Source organism: Gallus gallus, chromosome 7, assembly GCF_016699485.2.
Source record: "Gallus gallus isolate bGalGal1 chromosome 7, bGalGal1.mat.broiler.GRCg7b, whole genome shotgun sequence".
Lineage (NCBI taxonomy): Eukaryota > Metazoa > Chordata > Aves > Galliformes > Phasianidae > Gallus > Gallus gallus.
In genome coordinates, this window is record NC_052538.1 from 202,135 (window position 1) to 225,567 (window position 23,433).

General features: G+C 44.5%; 1 protein-coding gene and 1 long non-coding RNA gene across 23 annotated transcripts in view; one reads left to right on the plus strand and one right to left on the minus strand.

The window, feature by feature from the left end:
- Positions 1 to 407: 407 nt before the first annotated feature.
- The window catches only part of MFSD6 (major facilitator superfamily domain containing 6), a 73,418-nt gene continuing 50,392 nt past the window's right edge, over positions 408 to 23,433 (minus strand). For 19 of the 22 annotated variants that reach the window (XM_046943953.1, XM_046943957.1, XM_046943955.1 and 16 more), the window contains 6 exons: positions 18,290 to 19,889; positions 12,626 to 12,723; positions 7,551 to 7,712; positions 6,888 to 6,986; positions 4,892 to 5,172; positions 408 to 2,601 (listed from right to left, as the gene is read on the minus strand). In XM_046943953.1, the coding sequence (XP_046799909.1) occupies positions 2,428 to 2,601; positions 4,892 to 5,172; positions 6,888 to 6,986; positions 7,551 to 7,712; positions 12,626 to 12,723; positions 18,290 to 19,836 (2,361 nt within the window). In that variant the 5' untranslated portion in view covers positions 19,837 to 19,889 and the 3' untranslated portion in view covers positions 408 to 2,427. Of the gene's footprint in view, positions 2,602 to 2,812; positions 2,865 to 4,891; positions 5,173 to 6,887; positions 6,987 to 7,550; positions 7,713 to 12,625; positions 12,724 to 18,289; positions 19,890 to 22,651; positions 23,359 to 23,433 lie in introns of those variants that run through there. The other 3 variants (XM_004942395.5, XM_015289361.4, XM_046943962.1) reach the window with 3 other exon arrangements.
- LOC121111307 lies at positions 15,975 to 17,210 on the plus strand. Its single transcript, XR_005861573.1, has 2 exons — positions 15,975 to 16,058; positions 16,945 to 17,210. It is a non-coding gene; the product is annotated as an uncharacterized LOC121111307 (long non-coding RNA).

Here is a 23,433-nt window from a genome sequence, read left to right on the forward strand (position 1 = left end):
AACAGATGTATTACTGCAAATACATGTAGTTGACCGAAACAGAAATTGGAAGTGTTTCCATGCAAGCTGGCACAGCCTGCCCTTAGGAGCCTTCATCTCCAAACTGCTGGGTGACCAGCATAACCCAGTTTTCGCTTTCACTCCTCGAGTCTTGCCCACTTCCACATCATCCTATTTGTGATGCACCCATTACATTCTCCTCACCCCACTGAAGGTAATTTACGCCTGCAATCTGACTTCGACACAGGACAGACTGTAGTTCCCAGGTTTCAGGTTTGCTTTCCTCCAAGGAGCAAACCTAGCAGGAGTTAATTCTCCCTGTATTATTCTCTGTGCTGCTGGTTATGTTCATTGCAGGCACCGCAGCACGAACGCACATAATAAGAGTTCAAACCAATGCCATTCAATACATTATGGATAATTTATATTTCTTACCACAGTTTTTACAGTTTCACAAATATCAAAACCCAGTGTACATGTCCATTTTGCAACACAGAACGACTATACAGTTCCAAAAAGAGCAGGCATTTCAAAGGAACAATTCCGAAGTGTAAACACAGTGTACAAGCTCTTCACCTCACAATCCAGGTGCTATGCAGTAGAAGCTGAGGTAACACCGTACAGCATGAACTCAACAAATGGTTGCTTTGTCTCAAGATGGTTTTTAGCATCCTTCTGTCCTGTCGCCTGTTCAGTCCTTGAGTTCTCCCCCAAGTTATACAAACATACAATAAATACATTTCTCATTTTAAAGGACACTTAGACAAGTCATGAGGATTTACGTGAGTACAGTACATGTAAGTTCAAGTGCAAAAAAAGGAATTAGTGGCTAGTCATCAATGTTTATTTCCTATGGCGTTGGTCCCAGGCACCGCCAGAACACAGGTTGTTCTAAAAGCACAGCTAAAACACAGCTACAGGAGGCCCTTCAGCTAACTGGGTGTCAAAGCAGGTGAAGCTGTGTACGCCCTTTTCCTGCTCAGCTGCTGCTATCGTCCTCCCCCCTAACCCCACGCTGCTGCTCACCTTGCCCCTGTGTCACTGCACAGGCCATGTGGTCCAACAGCACACACCGTCCCATGGAAGGCTGACACTGACATCTTCATGGAGGGCTGAGCAGTACCTGCTCGAGTCCTGCAGAAGCTGAGTGCTCAGGATCTCCCAACAGCAAGCTGTGGGTGTAAGCAGATGGGCCAAAACACTACCCTGACTAAACCCCCAGCTCCTCCTCCAGCCCAAGGATCTCCCTTCAGCAGCAGCTTTCACTACGCAGCAGCCAGAGAGCTGGCTGTGGCTAATAGTGAACAGTACGACAGAACAATCCAAAGTCTTCCAGTGTCTCAACAGTGGGCAAAGTGATTTCCAAAACATGCTGCAATTCAGTTATGTATGCTCTGTCCTGAGAATCTCTCTACTTGATTTCTGCTTCAACAACTTTGCCCCTGAAATTCTAACCATTACAATTATTAGGTGATTCCTCCCCACCCGCCCCCCTTCCCCAGGCACTTAAGCTTGCTGTCTTAATAAATAAGCACAGTAACTACATTTCATTAAATAAACCATTGTATAGATGATGAAATAAATAACAAAAAAAAGAACAGTGTGCCCACTGAAGCCTTGATCAATCCTAGGTTGTGCAATCTTGATCAAAGATGGTTGTCTCAATACAACGTCAAACCTAAAGTGACCCAAACACACACACACACACACACACACACACACAACGCCCAGGTGAAGGGCTGCAAGCACTCTAAAAGCCGCCTTCTAGCTCTTCTGCTTCACTAAAATGCCACTTCCAAATCTTTCCTTTGCAGAACTAAACCGTTATGTCAAACAAGATAACAGTAGCTTTGAAAAACATATTCTTTGAATATGTTTTATTTATTCCATCACCATAATATGAAGCTACGCTTGCTAAAAGCTATTCTGTTTCTGAGAAATCTTTACAGTTCTATGCCACTTCTATATGTATTGGATCCAATATTTTTAACACACTATGCAGGGAAACCTCAGTTTCTCTCTTAAGAAGTCTCTTCATTTTGACTCATGAAGAAATTTCAAGAAAAACGAACAACGAGCTGACCCAGTCAGGCACTCAGGGCCTCAGCAAGTGAAGAGTGAGCTCTCCTTTTCCTGCAGATTGCAAAGACATCTCATAGCACTTGACTCAGCCTTTGCAAAACAGCCAAGAATTCTTCCTACATTTAGATCTGACCACATCACTTCCCTCTAGCATTCCAAACTTCTGGCTTCCCTGCTCGTGTTGCTCTGTGTAGCCAAGTGAATATTTGTATATAGTTAAAAGCTTGCACTGCATCACATTACGATCATTAAGATGAAGGAAGTCCTACTTTTGAGCTCCTACTCCAGCGTTTCCCAGGTGAGAAGCAGAATTCCATGCACTGGATTTGATGGGATGAGCGCATCTCAGGGCCCTGCGGCAGCAGGCTGAGCATCGCGGTCCAACGCCACACAGTCGCCATCTACTTGGGAATCTGATGTTGCCGTTGGTGTTGAACAATTTCTGGGCTGCCCAGAATCTGTCGCTGTCGGGGGTTGCCTTTCTGAGCTGGCCAACGCACTGCAGTTCTCACTGATTTTCTAAAGAGGGGAAAGTATTGCATGCAGAAAGTGAGTGCAGGCCCACACGGCACTGTCCCCACTGCATATCCCCCCCCAGTGCATCCACTTCTGGACACTCACAAAGCGCCCACTTGGAAAGCTCACAACGTAACAAATCAAAGCAATAAAGAAAGCAAAAGCAGCGCATTTAAATCCAGATGACACCAATAGCAAGCAGACATTTGCTTACCTTCCATCTCTTTTCCTAACTGCGCTTCCCCAGGAAGCATGCAAAAAACAAACTTGTTGTGTTTCAAGGGGAAAAAAAAGCAATTACTGGATTTCAGTGTTCAGACAAGACCGTTATTATGACGAAACAATTCTCTACATTTTCTCAAGCTCCTTACACACAGCTTGCCTCAATAGCTCCTTCCCTCCCCCACATACCGTGCAGACTTTCTGGATGGCAGCATTTCTGCAGCGCTGATGGTACATTTCCATCCAGCCTATTCAAACAGGCCCCGCTGAGGAGCACGAGAGCACATTAAATACCAGGTACATTCATTCCTCGGGATCGAAACAACCGAAACTTGACATTACAAGATGACTCACTACCTATAAATATTTGTTTTGCGCTGAAGAATAGAGAATATGGCAACAATAACCCTTTGCTTGGAGGACAGGTGAGCATTAGCAAAGATAGAACCAAAACCCTAATGACATAAAGACAGAGGATTTTTGTCACTAGATCCCATTTCTGTGCATTAACCTTCCTTCCAAATGATCTATTTGCACGTGCATTTTTAAGGAAGTTATTTATCAAATTTAATAAGAGATATGGACAGCCTTTTCAATAGTTGCATTGAATTCTAGCACAATCAGTAAGAACTATTTTATAACAGCACTGTATTTTTAAAGGAGGAAAAGAATAACGAAGAGACAACACTCTACAAAGCAATTGCTGAGCCTCAGTGGGCCCAACAGCACGTGTGGCTGCTTCACAGAGCTCAGTGAGGTGGCCAGATGGTGTCCAGCAGTGTCAGCCAAGTCTCTCAGGCACCATACAAGTGTAAAGCTTCCCCCTGCCATGCCCACTGATGTACTCTCTGCTGCTGTACTTCTCCGATTGCCATGTGAGAACAGCTTACACAAGGCAAGACCCTCGAGGATGCTTGCCAATGGGAGCCAGAGCCTTGTCTGTACAGATTACTTTGATGTCAGATATCTAGAGTCTCTTTGGTGTCACCATAAAAAGAAAGAACATAGAAAACCTCAGTCCTTAACCCAGAGAAGTTCAAAAAAAAAAACCCAACCAACCAACACAGTCAAAGTAAAGCCAACCTGTCTGTGAATACATCTGCAATAATAAAGACAAGTAAGGAAGGCAGGAGAGAGCTGACCCAGTGAAATTCCTACACACTCTGCTCTGCTGAGTCACTGTCATACCTCAAATTGTCCATTTCTAAAGACACAGCTGTGGAAAAAGCATTTCTGTGTTTCCTCCCACCAGGTACGTAAGAGGGAACTTCACCCACTCCTTCCGAAGTGGTAAACATGGTGGCTTTCAGATTATCCACGCTGTTCTAAAACCTGCACTGACATCAGCCTGCTTCCCTTAAGTAGCGTGCTTCAGCTCCATTCTGGACAGCACAGTCAGAGCACCAGGTGACAATTCAAGCTCCCACTCCCTGCTGATGAGACTTTTCAAATCCATTTTAAGTGAGGCTGAATGGAAGGGGAATGGTGTAAAGAGAGGACTGCCAATCAGACAGGTTAAGTCCCAGAATGGCTCTCATCTGGGATAACTCCTGATAAGAGATAAACTTGATCTGAACTGAAAGCTCTGCATGCCACCTGTAGTTGTCTTGAACTCCTACTTCCACTACAACGTGGATATCTGGTAGCATCACCCAATGAATCAAAATAAAGTAAGGAGCTCTACTCTCTCCTAAGAAGTTCTAAGACTTGATGTTTACTTATCACTTTGTAAACTTTGCAAATGTAAAACCTTCACGTTCCAGCTAATATGAAAACAAATGTAAACTCATAGGAACTCTAGCACATCTCAGCCTGCAAAACAGTCTTGCTCCATGTCTCCCTCTCCTATCTTCCTCTCTAGGAAGATGATACGTGCAAAAACAGTTACTCCTGCTGTACTACACACAGACAACAACTCTATTTCATACTCCCCTTCAACTATTGTTTCCCAAATCTGAATTTGCTATACGCTGACAGAGAATACTTGCCAAGTACTGACAGATTTCCCCAGCTACAAAGGATTTCAAGCACCCACCAGTACATGAGAATTTCCCGTGAAACAGAATATTACCTGCAAAGGCTGATTCTCAGGCAACGGGTGGGTTTTGGATAGCTTAACCATCTCCTTTATCTGGTAGATAGCATAAGCTAAGGTGACCCAAGGAGAAGAGCTGACGCCCCAGGCAGGCTTGTTCACATCCTCCTGTTCCTCCTGGTGTTTTGTCTTCTTCAGAGGCAGCCTGGGCTCAGTCCGAGGCATGACATCTTCTGACTGCTGTTGTACAAGGTCAATAGTTGCTATGGGAACAGGACTGGAAGGCACTGGGATCCTTTCTGCCAGCATTGTCTTTTCTGAAGTTTAAAACAAAGTAATCACCAGCTAGATCCAACAAGCATAAAAAAAGAACGTGAAGCAGACAAAGCACGCAGTGACTGTGCTATCAGTGTTCTTATCACTGTACTGAAAGCCCAACACAGGCACAGCTAGCCAGGAGCCAGACACACCATAACCTCATTAGGGGAACGCAACACAGATGCTGTCCCTGCAAGCAAGGCCGCTCTGCAACTGCAGAGAGGTGTGCAAGCTGGCTGCAGGAGGGGCTGGTGAGCACAAAGCAGCCCATCTGTCCCCCGCCAGCTATTAGAGCTATGGAACCTGGAAACTTAGAAGATATAAGGTCTCAACAGACCTTCATGTCTAAGGTCATACCATAATCTGAAATAGTACTCATTACTTCCTTGAAATACCATCCGAAAATGACTGTTGTGACCCTACACAGTGTTTCACAATCCTGAAGAGCCAGAGTATGTATATAGGAAAAGTAATCAAACAGATAGTTAGAAACTATTGGATATTTTAAGTAATAGCTTTATGTTGTCTGTGAGTCTGTAAAAAACACACAGCATAAATGCTGAGAAAATATTCAAGTGTTTTACCAATTAAAAAGATCTTGTTTTCAAAATGATAAAACTAGATTTTGTTCACAGACCCTTAGATAGTGCTGCGTATTTTAAACAATGGCTGGATGCCCCCTACTAGAGCAGAAATGAAGAGGCCAATCCTGCACACACTTAACCACACACACAGTTTTACTCACCCAACTGGTATTGCTGAAAGCGACCTAACTACTGGCATACTTAAATTTAAAATATCCACTCTTAAGATGGGGAGAACACATATTAAGTGAAAACCAAGACTGAACCCAACTAGAGAGAATATGCCATCAGGATGAAACTCTTATTCTGTAGTTTCACGTGTAATTAAACAGATCTTGATGGGAAACTGAAACAGCAAATATTCTTCTTTCTACCTTTCCTTTCTCATTACTGTTTGAACAAAGGTGAATAAATATTTGAATAGCTCAGTCCAGGCAACTTAATAACTAGTCAAGGACAAGTCATTGCACACTCCAGACAAATTTTACTTCCTACAAAAACTCACACTGCAAAGTCACATTTGGGTGAAAAGCAGTTTAACAGCTCACACTGTTTCAGAATCACGCCACAGTTCTCTTGTCTTTGTAAGAGCTACAAATCCTCAACATAGCATTAAGTTTTTCATTTCTCAATAACAAAGGTGGAGATGAAAGAATTCAAGTTCCATCTGTGGGGAGATTTCTCTGAGGTCAGAACAGCGCAGACACAGCTACAAGAGCTGCTGTCCTCTGAAGCCATCTCTACAATTTCTGCAGAGGTCACTTGGACCAGTAGCACATGAGAGTATGCAGTCATTGAGATGGCAGTCTTAGGGGACTAATCCAAGAGACATGACTTATTACATCCTTCAAGATTAACCTAGGAGATCCCCAGAACTAAGAGGACACCCAGGTAGTCAAATATTTTATGCCATCCTCCTGTAGGTAGCCAAGCACTCAATGCTGTACTTCTTACAGCAGCAGCATACCTCAATTTCTATCACTGCTGAGGAAAAGATTTCTCATTCCAAATCAAACTGTTCAATCAAGGTCTCAGTAAGGACCCCAAACAAAATTAAAGGTGCAGGGAATTATCTTTGGAGATACCCCTTTCATCTTTTTGTGCTGTATTTTCGCAACAGGAATATTTACCTTCTTCTTCATCAGGAACCAACAGCCACTGGATCAGTGCAAACAGAAGAAGAATCACTAAACAAGCCATTCCTATTCCTCTGAATGTGGCAGCAGGACCTGTAATGACAGATAGTTTTTAAATTGAGAATCTCTTAACTAGGAAAATAATACAAGATGAATCAGTATTACACACTCTGGGCATCTGCTGACCTATGTAGACTTTTACAAGCTCGCTGTATTATTTTTATTTCCCCCCATACTTCAACAGGTTTTGCAAAGGCTTTTTAACAGAAGAGTTAGGATCTCATTTTTTCACCAGCAGGCTGCACAGAATCAGCCTAACCTCTCACAAAGAATTCCTTTGTCTTAAGGATCAGGTTGTGGGCTTGCCCACACAACACTAAAAATATCCCGGCATAACATACAATTAAATCCATCTACAGCACTGACAGAATGAGGCAGTAAAGCAGCCTTCTCTGAAGTCAGTGCTGACCCTGCTGTGAGCAGGAGACAACCCGAAGCCCCTGCCAGCCTGAGCACCTCTAGGACTCCACCATTTACATACAGCATATTGCTCTTCAAATATAACAGGATTTTATGCATCAACACATAAGCCAGTAGCCCAGTAAAACCAGAATTTCAATCAATACAACAAAACTCTTCAGCGTGCTTTTTGCTTACCAAAGTAGTTGACCAAAACCCCTCCGACCATTGCCCCGCATCCTCTGCCCAGGCCCAGGTGCAGGCCCTGCAGGATGCCCTGGGCCGATGTCCTCAGCTCCGGGGGCACCGCTGCACTCAGGTAGGAGATGCAGGCCGCCCATATGGCCGCGTGCGTGACACCTGCGGACAGGGAACGTGGTGAAGAGGATGGGGTCCCCAGCACAGCGCACAGCTGCCAAGGGAAACAAGAAGAGCCCCTTTCTGCCCAATGCCTGCAAAGCACTGAGCAAGTGCTGGTGATGCACCACCGGCAAGCAATCCGCACAGATGTGAGGGCTCTTTGTTCTGCAGAGGCTGTCAGTGGCTCTTTCTCCCTGTCAGATGACTGTGTTTAAGAGACAGACCCTGGGAAGACTGAAGAATAAAGTGCCTTGAAAATCTCTCTGCCAGACTCCTCATCCCTCTGGGCGTGACCCAGGCCTGTAGATTCAGGGTTAAACTCTTTTTCTTCCCAGAAGGAGAGCTGAGCCACCGAGGGGCAGGAAGAGGCTGCAGGTAGAGCCCCATCTCTGCCACCTGCCCAGTGGCTTTCTGGGTAGCGAGGAGGAAGGGACAGGAAAAGGCTACACTGAGAAGTTGGAAAAGCAAAACGGTCCTGGAACATCACACGTTAAATAAGCCTGAACTATTCTGCCACCCTCAGAACGAGTGGGAATATTTATTCTTATTTGAGTGGTATTAAAAATAGTAATCACAGCTTACTGATGCCTAAGTTCTGCTGCCTCGCTTCAATAAAATCTGTTGGCACAACCGATGACTCAGTCCACGTTTCTGTCCTCTGCACTCGACTTATTAAAGAACAGCTGGACACTCAGGAATTAATTCTGCATTTGGGCTGGGGGCTCTTCAGAACAAGACAATGCACTGGGTTGTAATACACCTGAACAGCAACTTAGATTTTGCTTAGCTGTACATTGCTCCTAGCGTATGAACCTGACACCATTCAGGTCTGTTCGATGTCCAAGAGGCTGCAGAGTTTCTTCTTCGTTCCAAATCTAAAGAAAAATGTCACAGTTTTGGGGTCTGCAATGAGTTAACTACTTAGAAGACAGCAGAGCACAGAAAGGCCCCTTTTATACATCGTGGAGATGGCCTTGGTGACAGTACGTCGTCTGGTTGAAACATAGAAGGTTGGCATTAGGATGAGTGCATTTTACCCAACCACTTACAGTTCAAGGCTTTGAACCGCACAGGTTTTCCACAAAAAAAGCTATGAATTTAAGACCCACTCAATATCAATCTTTCCTTAATACAAACCCACACAGGCAGCCATCAAATGCCCCAATAACAAAGCAGAGCTAATGCAGTACAGATAACAAGCTTTCCTTTTACAAACAGTATGTTTTACAATTAACGTAAAACATTCTGTTTCACCAGCTAGTCAAGAGTAAATCAAGTTATAAAGCCAGGCCAATCCAAACGACACCAGAAATTGCTTGAACCATGAGGCCGATACCTTTGTTTGCAAACAAAAGGCTGTGCTTAACCAGCACCTTCGTAGATGGTTTCACCTCTGCAGGGAGATCTGGGTAGAACACAGAGTTTCTAGTCACTCTGAAAACAAAGCCACCCCTTCAAGGCAGCTTATCTTACTGGTCTCTCAAGGCACAGGCTCTGTTCACATGCTCGCACATTACTAATGTGATTATTTAATGATAATTAATTCTAGCTAAGTGACTTTTTGGAACAGGTTTTACAACAAAAAAGAAGTTGGCCTGGATTACTGCTAAGCACGTTTCTTTTAACAATTTCTGTAAACAATAAGCACATTCTGACAGTACTCATTAAAACCACTAACCACCCTTTGACCACCCGGACTCTGACAAGGACAAGGGCAACAACCCCAGCACTGCGCTCAGAACCATGTTTAGCAAACAGTGTCCTTGCCATACAAACCCACAGCTGGAAATGGTGGGAGCCAAACTGATTGCAAGAGAGATCTCGTCTAATCACAGCCAGTGCAGGATTCGAGCTATTTGCCCTCCAGACAGGGACCTGCTGCAGAAGGCAGCACCCAGAATAGCATTTGTGGGAAGATGGTAGGTAACCACCATGTGAAAATCACTCCTTTTCAGGTTATTGCTGTAGTTCTGTACTTCAGAAAAGGTGTGCTGTGCAACTCAGCTGGCAGGCATAGCTGCTACCAGACCATGGCTCTGAGACAACCTGTCAGGTAGCAAATACATTACAACTTGGTCTTTGACCTGCAAAATGAATGAGACTGCCCTCAAGTTCAGGCTGACGGCCTGTATTTACTGAGGGTACCTACCTACCAGAGTGTCTTGACATTTGCAGTTAGAGATTCAGCCTAAGGTCTTGTTTTCCTACACTGCACGTGCAAACAAATCCTACAGATTGAAAATTGTGACTTCAGAGCTGGGCTGAAGTCTCCTCCTTTGCTGCTCGAGAGTGTAACACACCTGCAGAACCCTTGCTGCCCCAGTTGCACTGACAGCAACTGAAATGCCATATGGCTCTTATTGCCATCAATAGATGCGGTCTGCAGTCATCTCCTCCACATCTCTCCGTGCCCTTTAGCACAGCACATGGGATAATCCTCCCTGCATTTCAGAAGCTTCTTAAGAAGAAAAATAAATACTTTAGAAGAGGCAGCTGAAACAGTTGTTGACCTTACCATCCCTTCAGCTGAGTGTACCGGAGCTAACACAGAACCTGGCAGCTTCCTGGAGGAAGAGTTATGTTTCTTTGCTGCCTGGACTCCACCAAGGGATTGTAGAGACCCACCAACCTGACGCAGCCATGCAGCACACGTGGTACCCACTTGCTCTGCACAAGGAAACCTTTTCTTGCTTTTAAGCACTTCTACCCTCACGTACACAAAGCAACCACAACTCTTACCTCTGCCAACAAACTCATGTAACAAATTCAAGCTCCCCCTCACCAAACTTCACGAAGGTGTCACCTCTTACCCCTACTGACACATGCAGGAAGTAAAGGATGTGGTAAATGCTGCAGGAGAAACAATGAGTCAGAAAGAGAGAGACCAGTAAGAGCAGGGAGGGAAAGAGATCCACGGGCAGGAAAAAAGCAAAAACCAAAAGTACTTTAAAAGGACGAACTTGTTCTACCATGGAGCAAGACTGAATGGGATGACTGCAAGGCAGCGGATGCCGCAGCACAGTGGCAGCAAGGAGGTACACAGGTACTGTACCTGCGGGCTCCACGGATGCTAACACACCGCAGCAGGTGCAGGCTGAGATGTGCCTTCGGAACACAATGAGGTTGTAGGCTGGTTTTGGTTTTTCTGTGTGCTACTTTCAGCTTTCTCCTTTTCTAGCTATAAATAGCTGCAAATCTCTCTTTTTTGCACAAAGCAATATGAACCCAGTGTACATGATTCAGCAGTGGCCAGATAGAGACAAAGGCTGGCAGATAAATGTATAAGGAAGCACTATTTTGCAGGGACTTCTCTTTTTCTTAAGTAAATCTCACATTACTCTGGATTACAGCTCACAAAGAAACAGAACAGCTCCCTTGCAGCCTCGCTGTAAAAACAAACCCACGTGATGAACAAAACCACCTGAAATTTCAGTAGAATAAAAACAAGTTCCAAAGGTAAAGAAATGGCTTTCTCAGCCCCAGCCAGAGGATGCTCCCAGACATGAACTTAGGGCTGGGCTGCTGAGACACGAGCTCTTCCTCTGCATTTGGAGTTCAAGCATCTTGAGAATAGGATTACTTACACAGTAATATCCAAACCTCTGCATTCACCTTTTGCTCCCCCCTGGTGTTTAAGCAGGAAACTTAAAACACATACACATTGCTCTTTGTCACATAACCCCATTTTAACACTTAGTGTGGCAGATGAAGCGACAACTCCATCATTGTGGGTTGGGGGGATTTTTCATCAAAATTCAGAAGCTTGCTCTTACAGCAGATTGGTGCAGCAAATAGGGCTTGGTAGCAGGCAGGAAAGGAGATAGGATGCAAATGGATATTGGTGTCAGTAGGAATCTATACAGAGCTCGCCAATGGCACTTCAACTCAGTTAAGCCTTCACAGAAGACTTCTGTATATAGAGCAGAAGAAGGAAACAAATTCAAATTGTGCTACACAGAGACAAATAAAGCTTCTACGTAAAATGTGCAGATCTTCCAAGCAGTACTGTATGAAATCACAGCACTGGCTTTAACCAAGATGATAGGCTGCTTTTAAGGGCAAGAAAAACACTCTCTGCATTTCAATCAGCCATTCTGTGGTAGGCCTAAGGACACAAACAGCTCCATATTCTTCACTAATGACACAACAGAAAGGAAAACAGTTTAGATTCTTCTTGGTTTTGAGCAGTGCTACCCAACACAAAGACAAGAAAAAACGTCATAAAATACAAGTGAGAACAATACATACCTTAACACCGTACTGAAGGCCTTACAAACCTCTTTGAGAATGTGACTTGAAAACAGGACTCAACTCCCTTTGCACAGAGCAGACCTCTGTCCTTCCCATCACGTCTGCTAAAGGGCAGTGATCTTAAAGGAGCTCTCTTAGCCCTGACAAAGCTACTCCAAGAGATTTCCCTCCAGCCATTGAAACAATTAAATAGTCTGAAGCACTAATCAAAGAGTGCCCCTGAAAAATAGCTGCAGAATAGTTTAACAGAGACAGAACGACCCAGTGGGTTCTTGTCCTTTTTAATCTTTTCCCACAGCATCCTTTAAGTACTGCATCCTTCTGCATTAATGCAGCTGGTGTTCATCCACCAAACCAGGCCTGCAGAAGGTGTGCACCCAGCTCACGCTGCCTCTCTTTGTTTAGCTAAAGGGCGTGTTGGCCCTGCACAGCCCTGCTTGAATCAACAGCCAACGGCACACAAACACAGAGCCACCCTTCTGATGTCAAATACTTCCCAAGATAAACAGCAAAGCCTTATAAACCTGTGCTGGCTGGGATACTTGCAGTTGCAGGAAGAGCAGAGAGAGAAAGGCCACATATGTACTTAAAAAGTACCATTTTTCAGTTTGGGTGAAAAGCAAACACGCTCATTCGAGAAGGCCACGAATGCACTATCTTACCTTGAAGCACTTCCATTGGGAGGACCGTCCAGGCATTTTCCAGATAGGAGATGTAAATGTAGCGGGCAGTATTGCAGGCAAGACCAATATAGAGCACTCTGGATGGATTAAGGAAAAGAGAAGTCAAAGCAGTTCCCATTTCTTGTTTGTTACCGTACACCTTGCAGCTTCAGAGATCAATGGCATGCACAGGCTTTGCAGGTCTGAAGCACCTCCTCAACACAACTCCCTTGAGTCCTGCACCTGCACCAGAGCTCTCCTCTTGCTTACTCCAAACACATATGCAAAACAACACTCAAGTTAAGACTCTCTTCAAACTCTTAATGGAAAAAGCACCAGAAGGGTCAGCAGAGACAGAAGGCTTCGAAGTCCTACAGCTTCACGCCACACTCTGCATGGAGTTCTATTTCAGAGAGGCCATTTCTGAGCGCATTCAGCATCCCTTCCTAACAATCCTGTTTTCAACTCATTCAGAGACTAATCATTGCATTTTAATAACAGCCTGTTGCAGGCTTGCATTAGACAAATTAATTCTACCCCAATTAATACAAGTTTATAGTCCCAGTATCTGCAAACTGCTCAGAACTCCTCTAGAAACACATCCCACAGAAGCAATATGGTTTGTAACAACACGCCTCAGGATAAAACTTAACCATCCTGTTGAAAAGCAGCAGATGCTGCATCTCAGAGTGAAGGGAAGGAAATGGGAAAAAAAAAAAGAAGCTCTTGTTACAGTTCTTAAACGATGAAGGACAGGGGTTATTTTTCACAGCACATCACCCATTGAATCTGCTGACTTTTCCCTTCCAGTTCTCAGGTTTAGCTCCCAGGTTGCATATTCAGCTACATTTTCCCTATCGGTGATTTTAGGGAAGGCCAACTCCACTCAGAACATGATTTATCTCAGGAAAAAACCACGACTGAACCTCAACAAATCCCTAAACATGGTTTCTTGGTTGGCTCCTTGTTTGGCCCAAGTGATTTAAATGCAATTGGCAATTAACATATAAGCACTGATACTGAGAAAGGACTCCTTACTCTTTGTGCCACTGCTTCATTAGCTGTTCCATCAATGCACAACGAGGTTTAACTCAATGGTACAGAGCCACTGAAAAATCTGGAGAGGTGCAAACACAGAACTGCAGCATCCTGACAACACTGGAGGTCTCTAAATAAACGTGTTGACAGCTACAATAGCAGTGCCATCATTGTCATTGTGTCAGCTGCATCAAAAAGATTCCAAATTACAAAAACGGCTCTGAGCCTTTCGCAACAACACATTTGCAAAGACAATACGGTTTACTTGCAGTAAGCTGTGCATGTTTGCAGATACTGCAACTTGTGTGCCGAGCGGTGTGTGCAGACATTTCACCTATCCCTTCAGCTCACACCCTCTGTGCCAATAACAGCACTTTCCATAGCCCCATACAGCTTCATGTAACCATGATGTACAGTCACACTTCTGAAACTTATTAGGGCAGGCACTACAGAAGGTAAGCAAAGCTGAGAGGTTCGTAGGCTCCCTTCTTCCTTCCTCTGGCAGTAGGACCCAGTGTGCTGCACACCCGGGGACACAAAAACACCATCCCATAGACCTGTTTTTCCATACCAGCAGCACAGATGCCCCCAGCTCTCTGTTCAGGACAGCTTCCTGCCACCTTATTTTCACTTTTATTTACCAGTCACTTTGCCAGCCCAGCAAGAAGTTTCTTCCTTTTCCTCCCAAGAAGTTCTGCACTGGCCAGACCACAAGTGAGGATAGCCTGCTCTGTCCTTACAGCAGCACCAGCAGCACACCCAGCTCCTGTGCTTTTCCTCAGTGCTATACCCAGAGCCAAATCTGAACTAAGAGTTTCACAAGAGCAAGTTAGTTACCTTCTACCTTTTAATTTATTAGAATACAGATGCAGTTTTAGGTAAATGACAGTTACTTGCACTAACATTTCTCTAATGATGCTTTTGGAGGGGAACATCACATGAGAATCTGTGTGTATTTACGGAATTTTCTCCAAATTGCTTACAATAACCACTTAGGCACTTTATGAGACCTCAGTGGATAACGTAAGCGGGCAATTCTCACGAACTCTATTTGCAGTATCCAAGAGACAGCATATTCAATTTGCAGGTTAAACATTCAAAGCACTGGGTCTGTATTTGTGCAGAGGAGTCTGAGCTGTTAGCAGCCACAACTAGCAGCCTCCGCCGCCCATCAAGACTCACATACTGGAATTATGGTCAGACAAACACACTCGAGCCCAACCTCAAGAAGGTTATTTTCAGAGGTTAACATCCTCCTCCTAAACTCAGCAGCAGCTGTGAGTGCTCCTACACAGGATGCCACTCAGCAGTGGTGTCTAAATATTTGATAGCCATTTCTGTGTGCCTTCTCTCCTAGCACCCTCTCAAAGAACTGTGCCCTTCACCACGCTGTCTTTTTCCACTTGTTTTGTGGAAGATAGCTGGAGGCAAAGCAAAAAAGCCTCTCCAGCACCTGCAGTCTTCCTTTCACCTCTTGAACCCATAAAGCCCCAGAACAGCTTTCTAGCTACACTGATGGCTGCAATGACTACAGGTTCACCCAGTCACCTGCTAATAATGCACTGCTGGAGGCACCAGCTGCATGCATAACATGCACCCACATGCAGTGAGTAAGAGTTTGAACAGGAAAGTTAATGGAGACAGAAATAAGACATTATATCAGCATTTATTCAGTATGGTCGTGCTTAAAATGCCTGGACAGTAACTTCCGTAGTAGTTAAAGCAACCTGTGAAACCGCAGTCTGAGCAACCTGATCCAGCTGGGGATGTCAGTTCATCACAGGGGAGTCGGACTAGATGGCCTTAAAAGGTCCCTTCCAAGCCTAAGGATTCTATGATTCAAGAATGTGAGGAGCAGCTGATCTGCTAACACAGACAGTGGTAGACACAGAAAGCTTCAGAAAGCTAGAAAATGAAAACCGAGTTTGTACCTATCATGGGTGTGAAGCTCATTTCATTTCAGTTCTACAAAGGACAATTCTGTCACCTTGACAGCGCAAGCAACTTTGCTACCCCTGCCTGTCTTCCAAGAATTAGGACAAGGCAGCAAGATTGAATGCTGCTGTTCAAAGAAATACTGCAGAAAGATTGTCTGCACCTATCATTCTAGCAACTCAAGAGAAAGTGTGTATATAAATTATTTTTAATTTACTGGCATAAACCAAACAGAAAGAGAGACAACCTTAGCACTTGAGTCATCCTATTAAAAAGAGAAATCAAGCCACTGCCAGTGTAACTGAAATACTCTGAAACATACACAGCTTGCTGTGGATTGTTATTTCATACACGACCTCACATCAGAATTGCCGTAACCATGTAACCCGTTGGATGCCAAAATGGTAAACAAGCAATTTGGAGGTGCTAGGGAAAGAGAAGATATGCATCGTGAGTGCTTGTGAGTCAGATGGTTCCAAGAAGGATGTGCAGCTAGAGACTATTTTTCTTATTAGCACTAGAAAGAATACCAGCAACTAGGCAAGAGATGTATACAGAACTACCAATGGCTTCATGCGTCCAGAGAAAGGCAACAAAGCTGTGAATGGTCTGGAACACAAGTCTTACAAGAAGTAGCTAAGGGACTGGCATTGCTCAGTCTGGAGGAGGCTCAGGAGAGACTTAATCACTCTCTACAGATACCTGAAAGGTTGTAGCAAGGTGGGGTTGGCCTCTTTTCACAGCTAACTAATGATAGGACAAGAGGGTATAGCCTAAAGTTGTGTCATGGGAGTTTCAGGTTGGATGTTAGGATGCATTTCTTCTCAAGAAGAGTGGTGAGGCATTGGAAAATGCTGCCCCGGGATGTGGTGGAGTCACCGTCCCGGAGGTGCTCAAGAAACATGGAGATGCAGCACTGAGAAATGTGGTGGTGATGGGCTGATGACTGGACTAGACCATCTTAGTGGTCTTTTCCAACCTTAATGACTCTGGGATTCTAAGTTTAGTTTAAAAAGTAAAAGGACACCTGGAAAGAGACTTCTCCAACTGTGATGACTAAATATGAGTAAGCATTAAATAATGATAACATATACCTGGGGAAAGCACATTAGTCATAATTATACAGAATGCTTCATCACTGCAAATACAAGTCAGTATTTTAACAAATTCACAGTGACCAATCCTGGTTTCATATGGTTTACCAGTGCAAAGGAAGAATGAAGAACAGTTAACCCTGTACATCTTCTTTCCCTTTAAAGTTCAGTGGGCCTATTATCCCCCTCCCTGCCTTTTGTGTCACCTTATTCACAAGCCTATCATTCTTTTGGATTTTCTTCTTTCTCTAGTTGAAGTCTAAGCCTGACTTTCACACTACAACAATATAAATGGAACAAACATACCCAAAGCTATCTTTAGCTATCACGATTGTGATCTGATCTCACCACTCCTCCATCATCATATCCTTCCTCCAGTCTCTGCACGCAAGATGCCACATTTTCTCAACCTAATTGTTATATTCAGAAGTTAAACAACTGACTCAAAGCAAAGATACTCCTCAGTTTAATGGAAGGAACAAAAAAACACATTTCTTAAGTAAACTCTCAAGTTACCATGCTAAGTGTCTCAAACATTTTGAGTAGAGATCAAATGAATCAAAGAAATTCAACCCTATAAGAGCAAATGAGAACAGAACAAAAAAAGCAAGGAGCAAAAGCACAGAGTAGAACGTAAGAAACCAGCACAATCAGCTTACACAAGACATCTCAATGACTGTGATTACAAATGGGACAAGTGGACAAGACACGCTAACAACACAGAGAGATCTGTACTTGCCTGCACTAAGCATATACAAAAACAACTTTGTGACTTCATTAGCTAAGATTCACTACTGCCTTTCCTCCTCTAAGGTTACTTCTTTTTGAGGGACTTAGAATATGCAGAAGTCAAGTTACTTCTGAATTGAGAGGAATACAACATTCAGTAATACACGCTAAAAGTAACCAATTTCACTTCAACGTGGCAAAAAAAAAAAAGGTGAGAAACTATCTAATTTCAGTAGCTAACACATGCAACTGCGACTACAGGAAGGGAGCACAGAACTGACCTTGCAAGCAACACTGCCAAGCTGCAACCTCATTCTGCCAACAGCCTGAGCCTGGTTACAAGTGCATGCGCACAGCAGGTGCTCACCTCACTGCTTCATCTGATCCCCTCCCCTCTCAGTGGAGAAGTGACACCTATTCAGGCTACTGTGGGGGCAAAGGCTGCCCCACAGGGAGCAGCGAGCTAAGCAGGAGGTTTACAGAACACTGCTACTCACAGTAAGAAAGCGTACCACTACATTTCAGAGCAGACAATCTTTGAGTAGGAGGCAATCCATCAGGATCTCTACGAGAGTCCTCTATCAATAAGCTAAGAAATGTCTACAAATTTTGGTGCCACGAAGAACACGTGCACTGACATGCAACTGAAATTCTAAGGAAGCACAGCACAACATTTTCAGCTCCTAAAATAATAATCAAAACGCCTCCATGAGGCACGTATGTAACCTGCGCAGGACTCGCAACTTCAAAATAAAAAAAATAAATATTCACTTGAATTTCACTTTTTATCAGAAGGCCAGGCTTAAAATTTAACTTCTTACAAATGTACTCATATATAGTTCTTTAATGGCTACTAACATCTCCTTACCTGATATGACCAACCAGCTCGATCAGTTTGTGGCTGAAGAAGTAGGCCGTCAGCTCAGAGACGTGACTGAGCACAGAGCAGACTCCAAAGAGAGTGGTGGTACCATTCAGATCTTCCAGGTGCCAGTAGAGAAAGGTGAACACAAAGCCATAGCCAAAGCCCATGAACCACGCAACAAAGAGCACCGAGCCATACTGGATACTACACAGCAGCTTGATTAGGTCCCAAAAACTGAAAGACTGTGATTGGCTCATGCTGGTTGTAGGAGTGTTGTCAGAGGATTCGTTGGAGGCATTTCTGTCCACCTGCGATATCTCCACCTCTTTTCTCTTATTTTCATCTTGCTTGAAGTGTGTATAATGAAATCGAAACTGGGTGGCCACAATTAATGCCATCGTCATCAGAACGCCAAAAACAATGAAGACTATTCTGTAGTTCTTGTATTCAGGAGCTTTACATCCTTGACCTTCAATGGCAACTTCTATATGGGTATAGTCGATGCCGATTCCCACAGACAGCATGGCCAGCCCCCAGCCCAGGGACCCCCACATACGCTGCAGTCCATAGCGGTCCCTGTGCTTGCCGAGGTACTGCAGAGTTACCGTGTCCACAATAGTAACAGAGGAAGCACTGAAAAACTCTCCTGTTATGACAACCAGCAGAATGAGCAGGAAGATGGCTTCTACTTCTTGCTGATCATACACCAGCACGGCTTGGTCAGAAGGCACCGGCTTGGTGGTGGTGGCAGACAGGGTGGTGGTGCTTGGCGTCACGTTCCCCGGTGAGGCGGTGACAGTGGTGTTTTTCAAAAGAAAATGAGTACTGTTTTCCAAGGCAAACTCCACATTACCACTCTGTGTAGGTAACAGGAAGGTCACTTCAGGAGCAGCAGTCCCTGTAACTCCCAACGTGACCGGCCTGGAAGTGAGCAGGTCTCTCTTCCCACGAACTTTTGGGGACACAGTACTGATGGCTGTTAGCGGAGATGACACGGAGGTGTTCTGTGAAATGGTTGTTAAAAGGCTGCTTGCATTGGTGGGATGTGCTGGGGGAAGGCCCTTTGGTACACATCTTAAGGTGGCTGGTCTAACAAATCCGATCCCTAGGTTAAATAAAACCCAGCATAGAAGTGAGAAGAGAAGGACGATCTTCCCTTTCTTGAAGCGATCTGCTACCACTCCCCAGAAGGGAGCACTGCAAAACTCAATGAAGTACCTGATGCCCACCAGAAGTCCGCTCTGACTGGGTGACATACCCAGCTGCTTGTAATACACAGGGAGCAAGGGGTACAGAGAGCCATATGCAGAGTAGAAGAAAAAATAAAAGACCTTTGAGATCAAGAGATCATTGTTGATTTTGACGCAGTGCTTTTCTAACCAGTCCAGTTCTTCATCTGGGACAGTAGTTGTCTCTGTTGAAGGGGATTCGTTCTGGGGATGCAAGTCTTGATCCTTGGAAATGCCATTGAAAGGGTCAGCAAGCACATATTTTCTCTTCTGTTCTTCTTCATCATCGGTTAAAATGGCAACCTTATCATCAGCTGCCATGGCTTACCATAAGCATCCAATACTTGGTGCACTCTCAAGGAACCAGGGCTATCCTGCAAGCAAATAAAACATAACATGATGAAGGCACCACAGAGGAACAGATCTGCTACGTCATTCACCAAGGACAAACATGGATTTTTTTTTTTTAAGTGACATTTGTAAGCAATAAAGGCAGTGTCAGAGCAGGGAAGGCCATTGGTCTGGATTACTGGTACACAGTAGCACCAACAAAAATGTTTTTTAGGACCAGTGCTGTGACCAGATGTTCTCCCAACATGTTCTCCTGCATGCTCAGGAGAGAATTCTTAATAAACTCAAAGTTATTGTGGCAATTAAGTGCTATTTTAATTTCTCTAAGCAATGAAAGGCTAATAACAGAAAAGAGGCTAACGTTCACACAGATAGTAAATGCAATATTTCCTGCTGATCCAAGCAGGATTTGGCACAACAGCTGACAGAACAAGCCTCAGACACCTCTAAAGCAACAGCCCATTAAAATACTCTAAATCTTACACAGCTGAGCATCACACAAATCTAAAAACACCACCACTAAGATCCCAAACTCACCCCAGGTTTCTGCTTCTCACATCTACACGTCACTTGTATGGGATACTACCTACAGGGATCTCTGGTTTCACTTTGGCAGAAAAGGTTACATATAAAACTTGGAACTGTAAATATTAGTGTGTCCAAGTTCAGAAGTCAATCAAAGCAATGCCCATGCATACACACACAAAGCTTTTTTCCTCCAGGTACTCTGGAAAAACTTCAGAGATAACTTGTTAGAACAGTCCAATGTGAAAATACATTTCCTCGCTCCTACCCACTACCACCAAAAGCCACCAGAACCCAGCAGCTGCGTTGTTAGTCCCTGTAATTCCCAGTTCAGCCAGCCACTTCCACCTGACAGCTGGAAGGACCGTGGGCTTGCAGCTCAACCACTCACTCATTTCAGGCTCTCTATCCACAAAACAAGTCCTTCTAACAAGTTAATTACATCAGCCATCATCTGTGTGCTTGTATTTTCTTTAAGCCTTGCCTTGTTTTGACAACAAAACCTCCAGAACTGGTGAAGAGCCCCACTTACACCAAGGGGATGAAGCACAGCTACAGCTGCTGTTCCTGTCCTGACCAAAGCAGCACACGCTCACCTGCTTACAGCAGCTTGCTTACCAGCTGCACCAAAGCTTCACAGCATTTCTTTATTCAGAACAAATTTCCTCCTGCAGACCCCACAAGGGGTCTTAACCATCTGGATATCTCCCTCTTAACCATCTGCATATCAAGACACCTTCTTCCCAAGCACAAATAGGAATTACCCTAACGCGAACCCAACAGCCACCCATATCCCTATATATAAACTCAAAACCACCTGATTTCATACCAACTATACTAGAGACATTAAAAGTCATTTGTATTTGATCTGGTTGTTAATTCAGCTTCCCTTTTGTATTGGAATGGGACAGCCAGTTCTGAAGTTGCACTGCTCACGTTGCTGGTCTTCTTCCCCTCCTCCTGACTTCCAAGAGCCACAACATCCATCCTCTAACCTGCTGTGTGCAAGGACGAGCCCAACACTTGTAGCACTCTAACTAGAGCATCTTGAGTAAGAACACTATGAAAAGTGTATTTCATAATCACTTCAGTAAATATTTTCCCATCCTGAGAGTGTTTCATTGAGTATTATTAATAACACAGAATATACTCTTCAGAAATACAACAGCACCGAGACTGGTAGGAGCCATATGGCACTCTTTAATGTTTTGATCACTAGTTTGTTTGGGAGACAGGTTTTGAAAGTGGTTTTATTTTGTGATGCTTTAAGTTCTATAAATAAGCAACTGGAAATGAGAGAGCCAGCGTGGCAAGTGGAATTGTTACTGAAAATCCACTGCAAACTCACTCAGCTACCTAGCTTCCCTTCTCCTGATCAAAAAAACCCAAGCCAGCTAGGGATTGAATGTGCAGCAAAATCAGATGGCAAAAAATAAAGGCCTTTTAAGAACCAGCAAGGTGTCTGCCTGTTATTTTAACCACAGTCTTCAAATACTGCAGCTTCACTTTGCAAAAACCTTTTCTGATCCACAAGACAATGGGACAGTGCTGCCAGCAAGCTGAATGCAGCAGAGAACATGAGCCAGAAGAAAGGCCGAGAAGGTAAACGATTTTGGCATGAATGGGAATTCTGACTTGTTCAAGGCAGAAGAGAGCACCAAGTTTGGGGTCAAGGGCTGTCAGTATACTACAGCATACTCCAGATCCTGGAGCCATTAGTTCCAAAAACATGGAGAAAGAAACCAAAGAAACCAACAGCTTTGCCCTGACTCAGTGCTGACCAGTATGTCTGGCTGGGATCAAACCCCCACCACTCACAGGGAAAACACAGGGCAGCTTCATAGGGTTCAAAACACGGTGTGAAAACTCCATCTGCCAACCAACTGAAAGTGAAGATTTGGGATGGAAAAGTACTGTGAATAAAGCTTAATTCAGCCTCAATATTCAATTTCTTAAGATTTGATAATTAGGCTAGAGTTAGGACTCTCACAGCAAAGCACCTAACATCCCCAAAGTCAGGTCATACTGAATTACAGCCATTCAGCAGCCACAGCTCAGTTCATCAGAACACAGCTTTAATCCAACCAGCACTTGGAAAGCAGGCTGCATCCACACTGCCTCTAAAATCACTCTCCAAGGGCAGAGTCCCAAAGCAGGAACCAACCTCCCAGCAACACGGAGCTGTAAGAACAGAGCAGGCTGGAGTGCTGCTTGCCTGTGCAAATAAAGCAAAGCCAGCCAACATGGGATCGCTTCTCACCTCACTTTCCCTGAGAAGGAAGCTGAGTTTGTAGTGAACTTGAGAAATTGCACAAGTTCTCCTAGGAACATCTACAAACAAATCTCATAGAAAGAAAATATGCATCTTATTACAAAGTGCGGTGAAGGTTTATTCAAGTTGCTAATTAGCGTTTGCTCCACAGCAGGTCTATGCCAGAAGGGAACTTACAAACCGTCTGCCTTGCACAGCAAACTCACCTCCATTGTGGCCTGGCAGCAGCAGCCACAGCCCTACATCGTGGTACTGCACCTCCCCCTCAGCCCTGTCCCTGCTCTGATCCCAAACACAGCACCTCTGGACCAAAGCCACACGTGCCCGGCCTCTCTCAGCATTAAACCCTGCATCCAGCAGGCCTACAAGGCTGTCACAGACGTAACAGACCATGTCTTACATTTCCAAGGAAGTTTGACCCAGACGGAGCAGCCCAGTGCCATCATCTCACGCCCAAAAGGAGAAAGTAATGCACACAACTTACCTTGTGACAGCAGAGTGCCCATCCTTCACTACTTGTGTATTGTGCCCCAACCCTCTGACACTCCAGGCTCCAGGGCACACTGCACAGCAGCCCCTTCCCTGCTCTCCCAGGGCCATTCCTCCTGCTGCCCCATCCCAGCACCTGCCCGAATTCCTGACACCAGGGCTGGGGCTCAGAGTGAATCAACTCTGCGCTGCTGAGAACTGTGTCTGCTGCACATCTGAAGGTGTGCATGTAGCACTACCCACCGCAATTCGCATTTCCATGAAGAGAAACCACCTCATTC